Source organism: Phymastichus coffea, unplaced genomic scaffold (assembly GCF_024137745.1).
Source record: "Phymastichus coffea isolate CEN01 unplaced genomic scaffold, Cenicafe_Pcof_1.1 PCOF00031, whole genome shotgun sequence".
NCBI lineage: Eukaryota > Metazoa > Arthropoda > Insecta > Hymenoptera > Eulophidae > Phymastichus > Phymastichus coffea.
Genome location: NW_026706842.1, coordinates 2,067,606 through 2,082,376, shown reverse-complemented (window position 1 = coordinate 2,082,376; position 14,771 = coordinate 2,067,606). Strand labels below are relative to the sequence as shown.

At 50.6% G+C, this 14,771-nt stretch overlaps 1 protein-coding gene across 4 annotated transcripts in view; it reads left to right on the top strand.

Annotated features, from left to right (window-relative positions):
• Positions 1 to 14,771, top strand: part of LOC131663158 (paired box protein Pax-6-like) — a 31,301-nt gene that overhangs the window by 9,154 nt on the left and 7,376 nt on the right. The window contains exons 3-10 of one of the 4 annotated variants that reach the window (XM_058933333.1): positions 31 to 96; positions 543 to 792; positions 866 to 1,046; positions 4,827 to 5,103; positions 8,132 to 8,296; positions 8,707 to 8,789; positions 13,420 to 13,655; positions 13,761 to 14,035. In XM_058933333.1, coding sequence (XP_058789316.1) covers positions 554 to 792; positions 866 to 1,046; positions 4,827 to 5,103; positions 8,132 to 8,296; positions 8,707 to 8,789; positions 13,420 to 13,655; positions 13,761 to 14,035 — 1,456 coding nt within the window. In that variant the 5' untranslated portion in view covers positions 31 to 96; positions 543 to 553. The remainder of the gene's footprint in view (positions 1 to 30; positions 97 to 542; positions 793 to 865; positions 1,047 to 4,826; positions 5,104 to 8,131; positions 8,297 to 8,706; positions 8,790 to 13,419; positions 13,656 to 13,760; positions 14,036 to 14,771) is intronic. The other 3 variants (XM_058933331.1, XM_058933332.1, XM_058933330.1) reach the window with 3 other exon arrangements.

Sequence of the window (14,771 nt, the reverse complement as noted above, 5' to 3'; positions counted from 1 at the left end):
AGAGAGATTAATTAAATTTGTTAATTGCAGGATGCATTTAGCGTCGGCGCACAAAGGAGCGCGGCGCGGCGCTTGGAGTGCACGCGCATTGGCAAAGTGAGTAGAGCGACGAATGCGCGCGAGCGTCGTGTGTGCCTCTCTGCTGCACTCGCGTCAAAGGAACAAAAAGACTGTTGCGCCCGGCTGGTCGCGCGCGCGAGCCCCGCCGAGCGAGCTAAGTGGAAGGGAAATTATTACAAACGGCCGCCACCTCTGCGCCGCGCTGCAAGCTCGTTTCTCCAATTTGTGACTTTCTTATGCGAGCGTGCGCCGCGCTTTTTATCGTCTTCTCCCTTGTCCCCGGCGCCGCTTGTTTTCACCTGCGTCGCGTTCGCATCTCCGAGCTACATCTCCTTTCCGGCTCTTTCGCTTTCGTAACGTTATTTTCATTTCCGTTCGAGCGTCGAGGGCCGTCGATACCCCGATGGAACGGCGCGCACGGCCCGCGGGGTCTCGCAGCAATGCACGCACTGATAGATGCGATTGGCTACTGTCCCTTACAGAGGAAGACCTGATGCATGGAGGCGGTGGCCTCGGTGGCGGAGGGATGATGGGCCAGAACTCCATCTTTGGCTGTTCGAGCGCTGGCCACAGTGGAGTGAACCAGTTGGGCGGCGTGTACGTGAACGGCAGGCCGCTGCCCGACTCCACCAGGCAGAAGATCGTCGAGCTGGCGCACAGCGGAGCAAGGCCCTGCGACATCTCGCGCATACTGCAGGTCAGCAACGGTTGCGTCTCCAAGATCCTCGGCAGGTGAGTTCACCTTCTGTCCGGCGCTTTCCATCGAACCAGGCGAGAGCGCTGATTTCCATTTGTTTCTTCGCAGGTACTACGAGACCGGTTCTATCAAACCCCGAGCGATCGGCGGCAGTAAGCCACGGGTGGCGACTACGCCAGTTGTAAATAAAATAGCCGACTACAAGCGCGAATGCCCATCAATCTTCGCATGGGAGATTCGCGATCGGTTACTGCAAGAGGGAGTTTGCAATAACGACAACATACCCAGTGTGAGTATCGCTAACGAATCGAAGCGGTCGAGCGAATGTGGAGCTTGCCACTCTCCTATAAAGCTCTAGCGTGCTTTAAGATTTATGTAATAACCGTCGATTATACGTCTATTTCGAGATTGGGAGCGTAACCATTCTGCCTTGAGACAAAGCACTTTCGAACAATTGCCTTACACCCAATCATCGTTGAATTATTTTTATCAGCTGCAAATACAAGACATTCTCGTGTCTATCGTAATGAGCGCAGAAAATACAATTGAATACGTTACGATTATTTAAAAAGAAGAGACAATACGCGCCGTCGTCGCGTGTACGAAGGCTCGCAACGCGAAGAAAATCAGCGATAAAGAAGAGAACGAGATGGGGCCTCTCGGCAGCGACTGCTCTCATGAGAATCGGCGCGTAGAAGGCAAGGGCGCGTTGCCTCGAAAGCAACTCGTCGATAAACCGGCCGGAACATTATGCGCATCCAGGGCTTATCGGGGCGAAGCCAGCCCCGTCCGTCGGCCGCCCGGCCACTCGACCCTAATCAAAGTCTCGTCAATAGGGCGCCGCCGCTGCCCGGGGTAATCGGTCCATTACTCCAACCCGAACGACGCTGGCCGCCACCCTGCAGCTCGATCTTATTCCGCCTCCAGATCCAATCAGGAAAAACGGCACGTCTCGCAAACATCCTTTTCCCTGTCGCACGCTCGCTCACGCCATTGCTGTACGCGAGAGCCATATTGCCTCTCGGCCGAGCGTCCCAGTTGCCAAGCGTAAATCCAGTCTCTCGCGGCTGTGCCATCCGCAGCTGCTGCATTCTCCGTTGTCAAACCTGCGAATCGCGTCCACTGCTCGTTGCCAATTCATTACCGAAAGCGGCCGAGTTACGGCCTGGATTCGCTCGCGACTGGCTCAGAGCTCGCGAGCTTCCCTCCAGAGGCAGTCGCTTATCCTCCCACGAGTGCGCGCGCTCGCACGCATCGACGCTGCTCTCAGTGTATACAGGATTCGAGGGCCGCACTCGAATACCTGGGCACGAGTGCGCGAGCGTGTGAGAAAGGCCCCTTGATCAATCGGCCCATTTGTAGTTGCGCGCGTGTCCTAGCCATGGCCGTACACCGGTTAATGCCAGAGGCAATCGACTGCGCGTTGCTCCGAGTCTAGCTCGTCATTAAGCCATCGTTATCTCCGTATATGATTGATATCGCGGCGTCGTCTATTAAAACTCTCGAGGCTCGTTTGTCCGAACGAGGCGTTAAATTATTCGTAAAGTTGGCTCGATAAATATCGCAGTGAAGTTTTGAACGAAGGCATTTGGTCTCGACATTCGCAAACACGCGGGTAGCGCTTGTTTGTCGGTGAAATTAAGCTTATCGCTTGACGAGATCAATCGATTCGTGCGAGTGACGATTTGGTCAGCAAATCCGATTGGACAATCCGCAGAACAGTCGGTACGCGTAAGTTGTAGATGCAGGGCCGAGTCACGATGGCGGCATATGCAGTATTGGCGGGCTTTCAAGAGCATCGCTCGCACGCCCATAGGTACGTGCATGGGTCTCGTCTTTATTCCCGGTAATCCGTGGCATCAGCTATCTCACGACAGCGCATAATGCGCTATACTGCCTGGTCTCGCGCGCGCGCACGCGGGGGTAGTATAAAGAAGGGCGGTGGGAGGGGGGAGGCGTACGCGCTAGACACATAGAGCAGAATCGGCCTGAATGGGATCAGTTAAGCGTGTTGCGCAATTATTCGTGTCCGGTCGCGCGTGTAATGGCCTGCTGCATCGGCCCGCCTGCCTGCCTGGCTGTGGCTGCCGCACACCACCGAAAGAGGGACAGAGACAGACATGGATAGAGAGAGAGAAAGAGAGAGAGAGAGAGAGAGAGAGAGAGAGAGAGAGAGAGAGAGAGAGAGAGAGAGAGAGCTGTTACAACTTGGCGCTCTGCTCGAGGGCATTTCGGCGGCCCCACCACCGTTCTATTTTTCGATTGTCGATTTTTTTCAGCAACGAGTCCGCGCGCTCATCGCTATATACATACCGTTTTTTTTTATTATTTTCCCCTCTATATTTTCGCGCTTTGCGTGCGTACATGCGGCTAGGCAAGGTGCGATGCAGCGATCACTGCGCTGTGGACGGACAGAGCACAGTTTGTGCTCGACAATTTTTGGCTATCGCTCAGAGATTTTTGACTCTTTTTTTCGTCACATGGATATATCGCGGCGTAGTTTTTATTTGGCATATCGGAAAGTGAACGTGCCTACATGTTTTTGTTATTGAAATGCATTATTCGATGATTGATAGGCGTTGTTGATTATACGCTTACAAGGCTCGTGACGTTCGGTAACTGTTTGCTTTTCCAAGCAAACTCTCACGCCCAGTGATTATGTAAGCTCGTTCATTTTGATCACAAACGCGCAAACGCGACGACAGCGAGTTATTTAATTGTCTTGCCGTCAACAAGTCTTCGACTCAAAGGCCAGCTTGGGGCTGTACTTAAAAAGACAATGCAAGTCCGACGCTGAATGTCATTTGCAGAGCCTAAAGACGTCTTTTTGCAATGTTCATGGCGAGTTAATGAAGATCTTACGAATATAGCACAAGTGAACGCGTCATTGACTCTGTCGCTTTCAGCAACGCTTATGAACGTTTACCTTTAAATAAACTTTTATCAATTCAAATGCGGATTAAAAAATATTGTTGACACAGTGCGATGCGTTTCTTTACTAAACAGCATAATTTTCTAATGTAACGAAACTACAGACATTCGTCTTGATTGCCTAACGAGATTTCGCCTTCGCGCAGATCTTTGCTAAATTGATAGTGGCTGTATTGAAAGTGATACGAAAACAAAGTAGCGTCGGTTTGATAATTCGAGTGGACAAGCGCAGGATGTTAACAAAGGGCCAAGGGGCAGAAAGGGGAAGGGGGGAGTGGCGGAGAGAAAAAGTAAGCTGCAAGGGAATAAATCACAGCGAGCAAAAGACTCTATATAAAGGTCTCAGTTGACATTGTTGCAACGAGTGGAGAGAAAACGAGGCCAAGAGCCAATAATTTTTCGGGATGCCGCTGCGTTCAAACTCGCGGTTTCCTTTGAATTTGCGCTCGCTTTGTGCGGTTCCAGCTCCCTTTACCTTGCTGATTGGCTTTTCGCCAAGGAAAACATGCATAAAATCCTCTGCGAGGATTCTGTTTACAAGGACGACTTTTTCTTTCCTTTTTTCTGCCGACTTTTCTGATTTTTGCCAGTCCTTCGTCGTCGTTACGGAGAAAGTGCGGAAAGTCCCGTGAAAGAGAGGGTGAGAGAGAAACTTTTTCTATATGCGTTTTCCCAGCGAGTTTCTTCTGTTCTTTGTTGGAGCAAATAGTCTTTGATGTTTTTATACGCGTGTTTCACAATTTTAATGAAAGAAACATAGCTTTGCAACGATAATCATTTGACAAACTGTAGCAAAACGCGCGTATTGTTAGGATTGTTAGAGAAAAATTCATCTACAGGCTTGTGATGAAATTTAATTTAATAGGCATTGTATAAATCAGGTGTATTAATAATGCTCTTGTTTGGAAAATATGGAATGGTTTATGCGTCGGAAAATTTGCAAGCGCCCCGAGAGAAAAGCAAAACTGACAAATAATGATCGCGTTTCCAAGCTGAAAACAAAATGAACAAAGGAAAGTATCGAGATACAAAGAAATAGGCGGTCACAAGGAAAACTTGGCAGACACACGTCAGGCTGAAGAAAAGAGATACTGTTCCAGGTGACTGAATCCAGTCTGGTTTGGTTTGTGTATTTCAGGTATCGTCGATCAACAGGGTGCTGCGCAACTTGGCGTCGCAGAAGGAGCAGCAGGCTGCGGCGGTGCAGGCACACCAGGGCGCTGAGAGCGTCTACGACAAGCTGCGCATGTTCAATGGCCAGGCGGCCGGCTGGCCCCACGCCTGGTACTCGGCGACACCTTCGCATCACTCCCTCGCCACCGGCTTACCCGGCACCACGACTCCTAGCTCCGGCCAATCACTGCTGCCTGGCTCGCAACTCCACGCACGCGACGACTCGCTGCTGAAGCGTTCAGGTTCGCCAATTTCTCGTCTACTTTCGCGTGATGTCAATTTACGGGGCTCGAACTGTAGAACAAGAGGGCAAAAACAAGAGAAGGGGTTGCGAGTCGCGCGGGTATATAAGCGGATAACAATCTCGACGTGTTCCCGACAATCGGCGGCCATAATGTGCTCACAATGCCGCGCGCACAAAGCCGCGAAATCCACGAGAGCCTTTTTCCCGTAAGGCACGCACACGCACGCGGAGTCAGGATACAGGGTACACGCGAGAAGATCGCCCATTGTAGCCTGCGCCGCATCTCCTAGCCGCAGAGCACTATATACGTACACCGACTCCGCAGTTCTCTGCGTCTATATACTTATATACGTCTTTGACTGGCTTATAAGCTCGCTTGCCGCATATGCGTGCCGTGGCTGAGTGTGTGTGTGTGTGTTGTGTTCTTCCCTACGGGATGGCGGTGTACGCGTGCGTGTGTGCAGACAACGGGGCAAATACCTGCGCGCACCACTCTCCCGTCAGATCGCCTTCGACTAATAGGATCACTGAAATCAGCCGAGCGGCAGAGATTGCGCCACAGATATATTGGCCCCCAAAAGCACAGATGACGATTCCAGATGCGCGCGGCTGCGGCTCAAGACCTTTCAATAGACAGATTACCTAATCTCGCGCGCTTTCGGTTTCTGGCTACTTTTTCTCTGTGGCTACAGTGCAGGCGCACACGCTGCCGACTTGAACAAAGGCCACGGAGTCACGCGAAAACCAGACAAAAATTAATGATGCCCGGACCGGAATATAAATCGTCTGATCTGTTTGAGTGTGTAAGCGGAAGCTCGGCAAACAGCTACGCGAGAAAGCCCCGCGGATTACGGTACAATCGTGGCAGCAGTGCAGCTCGTAACCGATCTTGCTCGTGAAACTTTTGCGGCTGTACGACGACCACCTCCACAACTCTATAAGGATTCGCCGCTGCTGCTACTTCTCCCGAAGCCAGTGCAGCCGCTTCTTCTTCTCTTCCCTTGGAATTTTAATGAAACTCAACTAGGTGTGAAAGTTTTTTCCTGGCTGGCTGAGCAATTCTTACCTCGCTCGTTGGACCTATGCTACCACGCCTCAGCGAGTTCCCTCTCTCCCTCTATCTCGACCTTGCTACTTCCTTTATATGCTGATGGCTATCATTTTGCCGAATCGTACGCTCAACCAAGGTAGCCGCCAGATTCGACGGCGCGTCCATAATTCTTATTCTAAAGGATTTCGCCTTTTTATTGAATTTCACGCATTCGGTTTATAATAGAATTTTAAATACGGTAGCGCGTTCTCAAGGTTCTCTCTGGTTAACCGGCTGTAAACTCGTTTAGCAGATTATATACTTTTGAAAATGGCCTGAAGAGTGGCGTTACAAGAATTTCAAATATCAAAGGTTTTTGAAAAAAAAAGCCAATTGTCCCAATAACCCGAAGAGATAGCCGACAATGAGAAATTCTGGAGGCGCGAGTCGGCGCCGAGCGAGAAAGAGAGAGGGTGGGGGAGGGGGAAGGGAGAGAGAGATCGAAGAGGGTCGTTACACGCGTAGCCGCGCGCGAGGAAAAGGGGCGTCGGAGGGTGTCACGAGCGGAAAAAGGGGGCGGCCGAGGGCCTATTTCGCTCGCTCGGTTCGGAGGGAGGAATGCGAAGCGCTGGACGGGGAGCAAGCGGTAGGGATGCCGATGAGAGATGGCAAAGAGAAATGGAAAGCGAGAAACGCTCTTCGCTTCGGGATGTGGACGCCCTCTCTCAAGAAGATTTTTTTTTTGTCGACAAGAGAAGAAGACAGATACTTATTTGGAGACTCGTGATTAACTATAGCCGAGACCCTTGATAATGCACGACCCTCATCAATTAGAAAACTTCGCTTTGATCGGGCCGTTTGGCGCGTTTTCGGGTATGCAGACAAAAGCCGGCGCGTTTATCGTGCGATTAAATGAATTCAGGAGAAACCGAATTTGCGCTAGTTATGAAAATGTAATATTGCACGCGCGCGCATACTGCGACAGGGAATTTACGCTGAAAATGTTGGCGTGAATTTTTAAAGGGAGGTTTTTTTGTCTTGCCGAGAGCGAAAGACGAAAATAGAATTAGAGAAGCAGAGAGGAGATAGAGCTTAAAACAAGAGCAAAAGCAGATCCGATAGAGGCAGCGGTTGGCAGATAGAAAAAGAGCGAGATAGAGATAAAGCTGGTGGCGCGCGAGTCTGATCGAGCGAGCGAAGGCAGCGGCAGCTGACGAGCGGAGGGATGGCAACGAGCGAACGGCGGCATCGACGGCGGCATCGACGGCGGCGGCAGCGCGGCGGCGGCAGCGCGGCGGCGAGGGTTCGGTGCGCGGAGGCGGAAAGTAATCGCTCGACTGTCTCTCTCCCTCTTTGTCTGTTGCGCAAAAGCCTCCGCGGGGGACAAGGCGAACTTTAACAATACGCCATGTAGAGAGGATCCTCGTAGAGCGCGACCGCGCGACTCTAAAACTTCCACGATTCCGCGCCCGCCGCGCATCCGCGCCATCGGAATTTTATCTCCACGCCAGCCACGTCCTTCGATTTTATCCAATTGTTTTTCCAAGCACGCTATACCGCGCTGACAGCATACCTTCTATATACATTGCCGTGTCGCTTTATTTTTAGACGCGCGCACGGCAATTTTTTCCCCGTTCTTTCCACTTTTTGCAACAATGTCATTCTCTCTGCAAATCACTCAAATTATTCGTACGGCGAATACCTCCCTCCATTTTAGGATCCGCGTACTACTCCATTTTCAATAAAACTCGCTTGGAGCTTTCACGTCGAGACAAAAAAGAAACTTTGCTTTTTGTCACGTCGAACTGCATTAAGATCCTGGCTTTTCGGTTTTGCAATAGAACATCTGAGTGAATAGCCTGTAGTCGTTCTGTAAGGTATACGTATTCGCTATAGGTCTTTGATTCATGGAAGCTCGTAACACGACATTACGAATGATTTTACAATATTCTCTATTCGATCTCTATCTAAATGTCTTCACAATGTTTCATTCCAGACGCAGGCTCACTATTGTCGCATCAGCAAGAGACAACGTCCGATGGTAATTCGGAACATAACTCGTCGGGCGACGAAGACTCGCAAGTTCGGCTGAGGCTGAAACGGAAACTGCAGCGCAATCGGACTTCTTTTTCCAATGAGCAAATCGATAGTCTCGAAAAAGGTAAGGGTTGTACGACAATACGTAAAAAGATACTCGATTGAGCTCCAATTAAAAAGTGTCGTCAACGAAAGACGATTTTAATACATTTTAAACCAATTAGTTGTACACGCGTGTATCAAATATCGCTAATTTCATTATTGAAAGGCATTTTAAATTTTAATTGCACGTTTTGTCGATCGAGTAATTGAGAGTTCATTGGCAGATGAAAAGTCGGCGTGCGATGAAAATTGCCGCTTCACGACATGGACTCGAAAGAATAATGAAACTTGAAATTAAAGTTAAATAGCGTTGATAAAATTGAGTAGAGAAAGAGCAAGATGAAGGGAATAAACGTGTGTGTTTGAGCGGCGCTGGAGAACGAGAAAGAGAATAACGAAGCACTTGTTGCGACCTCTGTTTCGTTGTTTCAGAATTCGAGCGGACGCATTACCCGGATGTGTTTGCACGGGAACGCCTCGCCGAGAAGATTGGATTGCCTGAGGCACGTATCCAGGTGAGTGTGAATGTGTGGCGCGAATGTGCTGCTGTATCGCACGTGTCTGCGAGTGAGAGCGTTGCACCAAGCGATAGCGCTCGTTAACGCGGCCTTCCTTTTCCATTTGCCGCGATAATCGATGATTGTACGAGCAATTCCAAGCGCTCGGATAAGCTGTCGGAGGATGACGAAACTAGAGTGCAAGAGCCGCTCACTTGGGCGGACACCACTGCGCGCGGCCACTTGAACTTCCAGTCGCGTCGCACTTTCATTAACGCGAACGTCGCACCTCGCAGTCGCGCGCGCCTCCGCTCAAAGTTACACTTCGAGTGGAACAGCTGCGCGATTTGACGCGTGATAGAGCGCGAAAGGGAAGTGGAGGTGCGCGCGCGCGCGCGCGAGAGGAAAGTTTGCCGTGCTGCGAGACTTATCCTTTCTCGGCCCAACCTCCACGGCGCTGCGCCGCTGCCGCCATTAATTTTAATTTTTTATGCGTCACGGGGACTCGCTGCTGTGCCTGCGATTGATTTCTTTTTCTACCGTCCATCCTGTCCCCCTATCCTCCCTCCTCCACCCGTCCGTGAGAGCATTGACGATGCTCTATCCTTACGACTCGTCGTCGCGATTACGCGCAACGCTATTATCGAGAACGTTATACGCGAGAAAGCCGAATGCGGTGAAAAACAACGAAACTGAAATATCAAAAGCACGCAACGATTGTCGATGTGCTCGCATCCATGGCACAGTAGCGTGTAGCGCGACAAACGAAAAGCAGACAAAGTGCAAGTAGTAGAAGTCGCGTACGGTCGGGCGTGGGCTGCGCTGCACAGGCTGCTACAGCGGCGCGTTGGAAAAATAATTTGCAAAGTAGCGCGGGCCATTGGACCACACCGGCGCAAAATAAATAAAGTGGCGCTTGTCGTGAGATAGCCGGCGAGCACTTGGCATGCGAGCGGTTCCATATGCATGCGCCGCGGACAGGCGCGCGAGGCACCGCGCCCGAAAACACGAGCGATTCAGGCGCTGCAAAAGCAATAACAACCGATCTGCGAGAGCAGCTTTCTTCGGGCGGCGGGGCGCGGGGCGGCGGGCACCAGGGCGCAAGCAGCAGCCGCACGCCACAGTGTAGACAGAGTGCGCAGCGAGAGGCACGCAGGCAGAGCTGCGGGGCGAGCTGGTTGACCGGCGCGCACGCATCGCCGAGTGTTATTTTAATTAATATAGAGGGAAGAGAGAAAGGCGTGGAGCAGAGCACAGTGCGAGCGAAGTGGGAGGTAGGAGGGTATATGTGCGGGCTCGAGCTAATATGTACGCAGCCTTGTCGGACATTGTTTGGACTGCGGGAGGGGTACAGGGAGAGGCAGCTAAGCGAGGGAGGAAAAGTTCGGGCGCGCGTCCGTAGCGTTATGTGGACGCGCAAACAGCGCGCGAGACCATGTTGACGCATGTTTTCAAGCCTCGTTGGCTGGTATTGATCTTGCTAAGTGCAGGAAACCGGCGCGCTGCTGTACTCTCTCGCCGCCGCGAGCGAGCGCGGAGCAAGAGCGGAGAGAGGCTACGGAGGATATATTTATACTGGGCGAGATGCGCCTACTCGCGCGGCGCCTCTACGCGAACCGACTTGCGAGCATCGCAGTCGCGCTTCCGCTAATCGACATTGAAAATGAACATGGGAGTGAGGCCGCCGGTCGCAGCAGTCACGGGCTAAAAATAGTTGCTCAACGGCGGAGACCAAGCTGTACAATATTAATATCTTTGACGCGTTTGTCGTGTTTGTACACAGCTGTGTGCGCGTGGGTGTCGCCGCGTGAACGACAGAGTACACACGACGAGAACGGAGCGAGCTGCTGCTGCTGGTGCTCGCCGAAGTGTGCAAGCGTCCGGCTACGCACGACTGCCCGCATCGTTATATGATCGCGCGACCCGACCAGCACCATCACGTGCCGCCCGTTATGCTGTCCGCCCCGTTCATTAGCCGTGCAATCTTCTTTATTTAGTCCCATTCGTCCTGAGAAACAATGCAAGTGGAATCGCGTCTTCGCTCGCGATAACCAATCCGATCCAGTCAATCACATCAGTCGCTCACGGAGGACTGAAGAAAAAAGCGATGGCGAAGCAGTGGACGAAGAGCTTGGGCACGCGCGGAGCCTAAGCGCGCGACGGAGAGAACCAGATAGCAGAGTGAGAAGACAGAACGAGAAGTGCCGAGTATATTCGGACGCGCGAGTTAGAGCGCAACCATGGCAACGTCGCCTCGTCCCCCGGGAGGATCGCCCTCTGATTGGCCGTTCCAGCGCTTTTCTACCTATATAACGCGCCACCTACGCTCTCTCTCTCTCTCTCTCTCTCTCTCTCTCTCTCTCTCTCTCTCTCCTTTTAGCCTCTGGCTCCCTTTTGGGCGCGCGCGCGATTATCATTTCGCGTCTCTCGACCCTCGCCGCCACTGGTGCTGCTGCTGCTGCGGCTACACGCGAAATCCCCATGGTCGCTGGAGATTCGACGATGCGCTCGCCCGCGAGAGAGAGAGAGAGAGAGAGCCCTTTTATTTTAAGGGCGGAGTGAGTGTATGTGCGTGTGGGCTGCCTAGCCGGCACGTTGTTTACCAAACGGATGGAGCTTTATATAGGATATGCCCACGTCGACTCACCGTAAGGCGATCCTTTTCAGTGGAGAATTTTGTTTCTCTGCCGTGCTTCTCTTTTTTTTATTACAAAGCGAATAGCCGACTTAAGAACCTTTTTTTTCATCGACACTCTGCGAATATTAGATTTTAATACTGCAATTCGTAATTTATGCAGAACACAGGCGTTTTGATGATGAAGTTAATTAAAATTATTAAGGAATAGATGCAACAAAGTGTAAAAATATTGAACCGCAACGACTTTTAAGTATCGTCGAATTGGCTGCATAAATAGAAAAAAAAGGAGGGAGGACAAGATAAAAACAGGGCACGTCAAAAGATTTTGAGATTCCGTGATCGAAAGCTTCGGATAAGAGATTTAACACGACTGCGCCTTCATTGCGCACTTAATGGGGCGGAAAGTGGCTTGGGTATAAAAAGGGGCAATAAACTGACTGCATCGATTTATGGATCGAAGAGTAAGAAAGAGACGTCGTAGCTCGAGTTTAGAAACGCTGAGATATATAGATATATGGTTATAAAACTGAATTTGATTTTCTGTGCTAGCTCGGAAAACCTTTCATTGCTGGCCTTTTTACAATTGGCTGTATACTATATGGAAACAGTCGAACTTTCACATAAAATGAAAAATCGAGTTTTGAGAATTTTTCAACTTTTCACGAACAAAATTTAATATTATACATGAATTTGCCGATATATCAAAGAAGAGCTTTTGTTTGAAACCTGAAAACCAAAGCAAATGAAATGGACGTTTCTGTCTGATTCGCATCAGAGAGTCTGCAGGCTAAAAAGCTCGGTAGAGTAAAACTTGTTAGCACTGCGGACCAAGCCAAAAAGTCTCCCTGAGTTATCTCTCGTGTAGTGCCATCTGCTGCAATTTCGCTCGGCTTTTCTCTCTCTCTCTCTCTCTCTCTCTCTCTCTCTCTCTCTCTCTCTCTCTCTCTGCCCTCGCTCGCGCGCTTTTGTAGACGATTGAACATCGAAAGCGAGAGTGAGAGCTGTACAACGCTATTGGCGCATTTTTGGCCTCTGACGCTTTCGAGCCTTGTGACGACAATGGCCTTAAACGTCGTTATAAACAAACGACTGATCGATTGGGTTACACTGCGTATCGTGGCTAAATTCTGCCTCTTTCAGCCGTATGCGCGGCGTTTCCAGTCGGTCGAAAACCGCGACGGCAAAACCGAAAACAATCGAGGCAATCTATTGCGAGCGCGGGCTTGTCAAAGATTTTATCACTTTGATGCCACTCTATCAATGAGTCAACTCACCTGCAGTCAATTCGACTTCATTAAATCTCCCGACGTTCGTTTCAGCGACGTTGAGATTCACTTTACTTTCGGTCGAAACTATTCGGAGTAACTCAATATTGCAAATCAAAGATATGCTGAGGTGATGGATTTCGTCAAATTCGAATAAAACGTAGAATCAATAAAAGTTTTGAAACTTCGTTCCGTACTATTAAAAGTAAGAGTCACGCAATTTCCGCGACAAAGTTTTTCACGGACAGTCAAATAGCGTCATTACGCGCACACACGGGAGCGGGAATAACTTAATTTCCTGCCTGACAACTGCTCAATCGTAATTAACAGATTTCGAGGAAACACGACTGGCCGAGCTGGTTCGATAAAAAAGGGAAAAGGTTAAAAATGAACGAGAACGAGAGGAACAGAGACAAAGAGTCACAAAGTAGCGCCCGAGGCGACGGAAGTTCAGATTGACAAGTGGACAAAGACGCAAAACCCGATTGCAAGCGAGTGAAAAGAATCGAGAGCAAAAGCGTGCGTGTGTGCGAACGATTTTATTTTGCTTGGATTTTTTCATTTGGATAGATCAAACAAAATACTGCAAACTGTTGCAGATTTAAAATGAATGATTGGGTTCGTTTTAAAAGGCAAACTACAAGCGAGCGAACGGCATGAGAGAGTGTGACAGCTGGATGCGTGATTGACAATGTACAAGTTGAACGGGCGACTTGAAAAGTACATAATTTAGGATAATTTGCAGGTGTGGTTCAGTAACCGACGTGCAAAATGGCGTCGCGAGGAAAAGCTGCGCAACCAAAGACGCACGGCCGTGGACCAAGTGGTCGGCGGCGGCAGCAGTGGTGGCACAGGCACTGGCGCCGGTTCCGCGCCACCGGCGGCCACACCCGCCACTCCAAGGATACCGCTCAACGCCGGATTCAACGCTATGTATTCATCGATACCCCAGCCAATTGCTACAATGCCTGATACATACAGGTAACGAGAATTTCAATTCTCCTCGGTTGTTCCGTACGGACGTTCTGGGGATTCCATCCAAAGATGCGATGGCTTTCAACAAAGTTTCTATTATGATAATGTTAGCTCGATGACGAGTAGTTTGGGCGGCTCGATGGGCAGCAGTTGTCTGCAACAGCGTGCCGATGGCTACCCGGCATACGTATTCCACGAGCCGCTGCACTCGCTTACACAGTCGTATTCGCACGCGGCGCATCAGTCGGCTGCAGCGGCCGCGCACTCGCAGCCTCACCGGGGCCTGCCCACCACCTCGCATGCACCGACCGCACCGAGCACTCCCGGCGCGCAGACTGCTCCGCCTGGTTCGACGCCGTATCAGCCGACCACTTCTACGGCTACTGGTGAGTTCGCTACTTCACTTTGCTCTATTACAGTCTCATTCATTCCGAATGGGCTCTACAGTGTTTCGTGAGCATTTGGCTGTATGCGGATATCAATGGTTTCCAATGACATCGGTACGCCTATTTTACCATTTTCTGAATCGATCAAACAAACGCGTGCAGTCGTCGCTAATGGATTTCAATGAACACATTAGCGTCATAGCCCATCTCAATTAGAGTTTTAAAACTGCGTGTCGCCATTAGCGAGAAAACGTCGATTCCAAATTTACAGCGTTATACGTATAAATCCTCGAATGGGCTTGGCACAAAACCAAGCCGAAAGCTCTTGAATGGCGCACGAGAGTTGCCATACCGCAGGAAATACGCGCAGCGCTCACAAAAGCCACCGGGCATCGTAGTTTTTTTTTTTTTTTATGTAGCGTACGCATAAAAACCATAGCAAGAACCGTTCTCGCGAACAATGCTCGTCAATCGTCGAGAGCGGAATAGAAACAGAGAAAAAAAGCGCGTGGGGCACAAATGAGCCGCGCCTGATGAATCGCGAGAGGCTGGCTTTTCAGGCAAGTACGCGCATGTAGGCAGGTTTGCACGGCTGCAGCCCGATGCCATTACGAGTGCACGCGCAAATCGTCCCCCGTGCTTTCTGCCCTCGACGCTCTGCATTATTCCATTTCTGCGCGCCCGCGAATTCGCCGTGGGCTTACGTTTGAGTTAACGGCGCAGTGGCGCTGGCTGC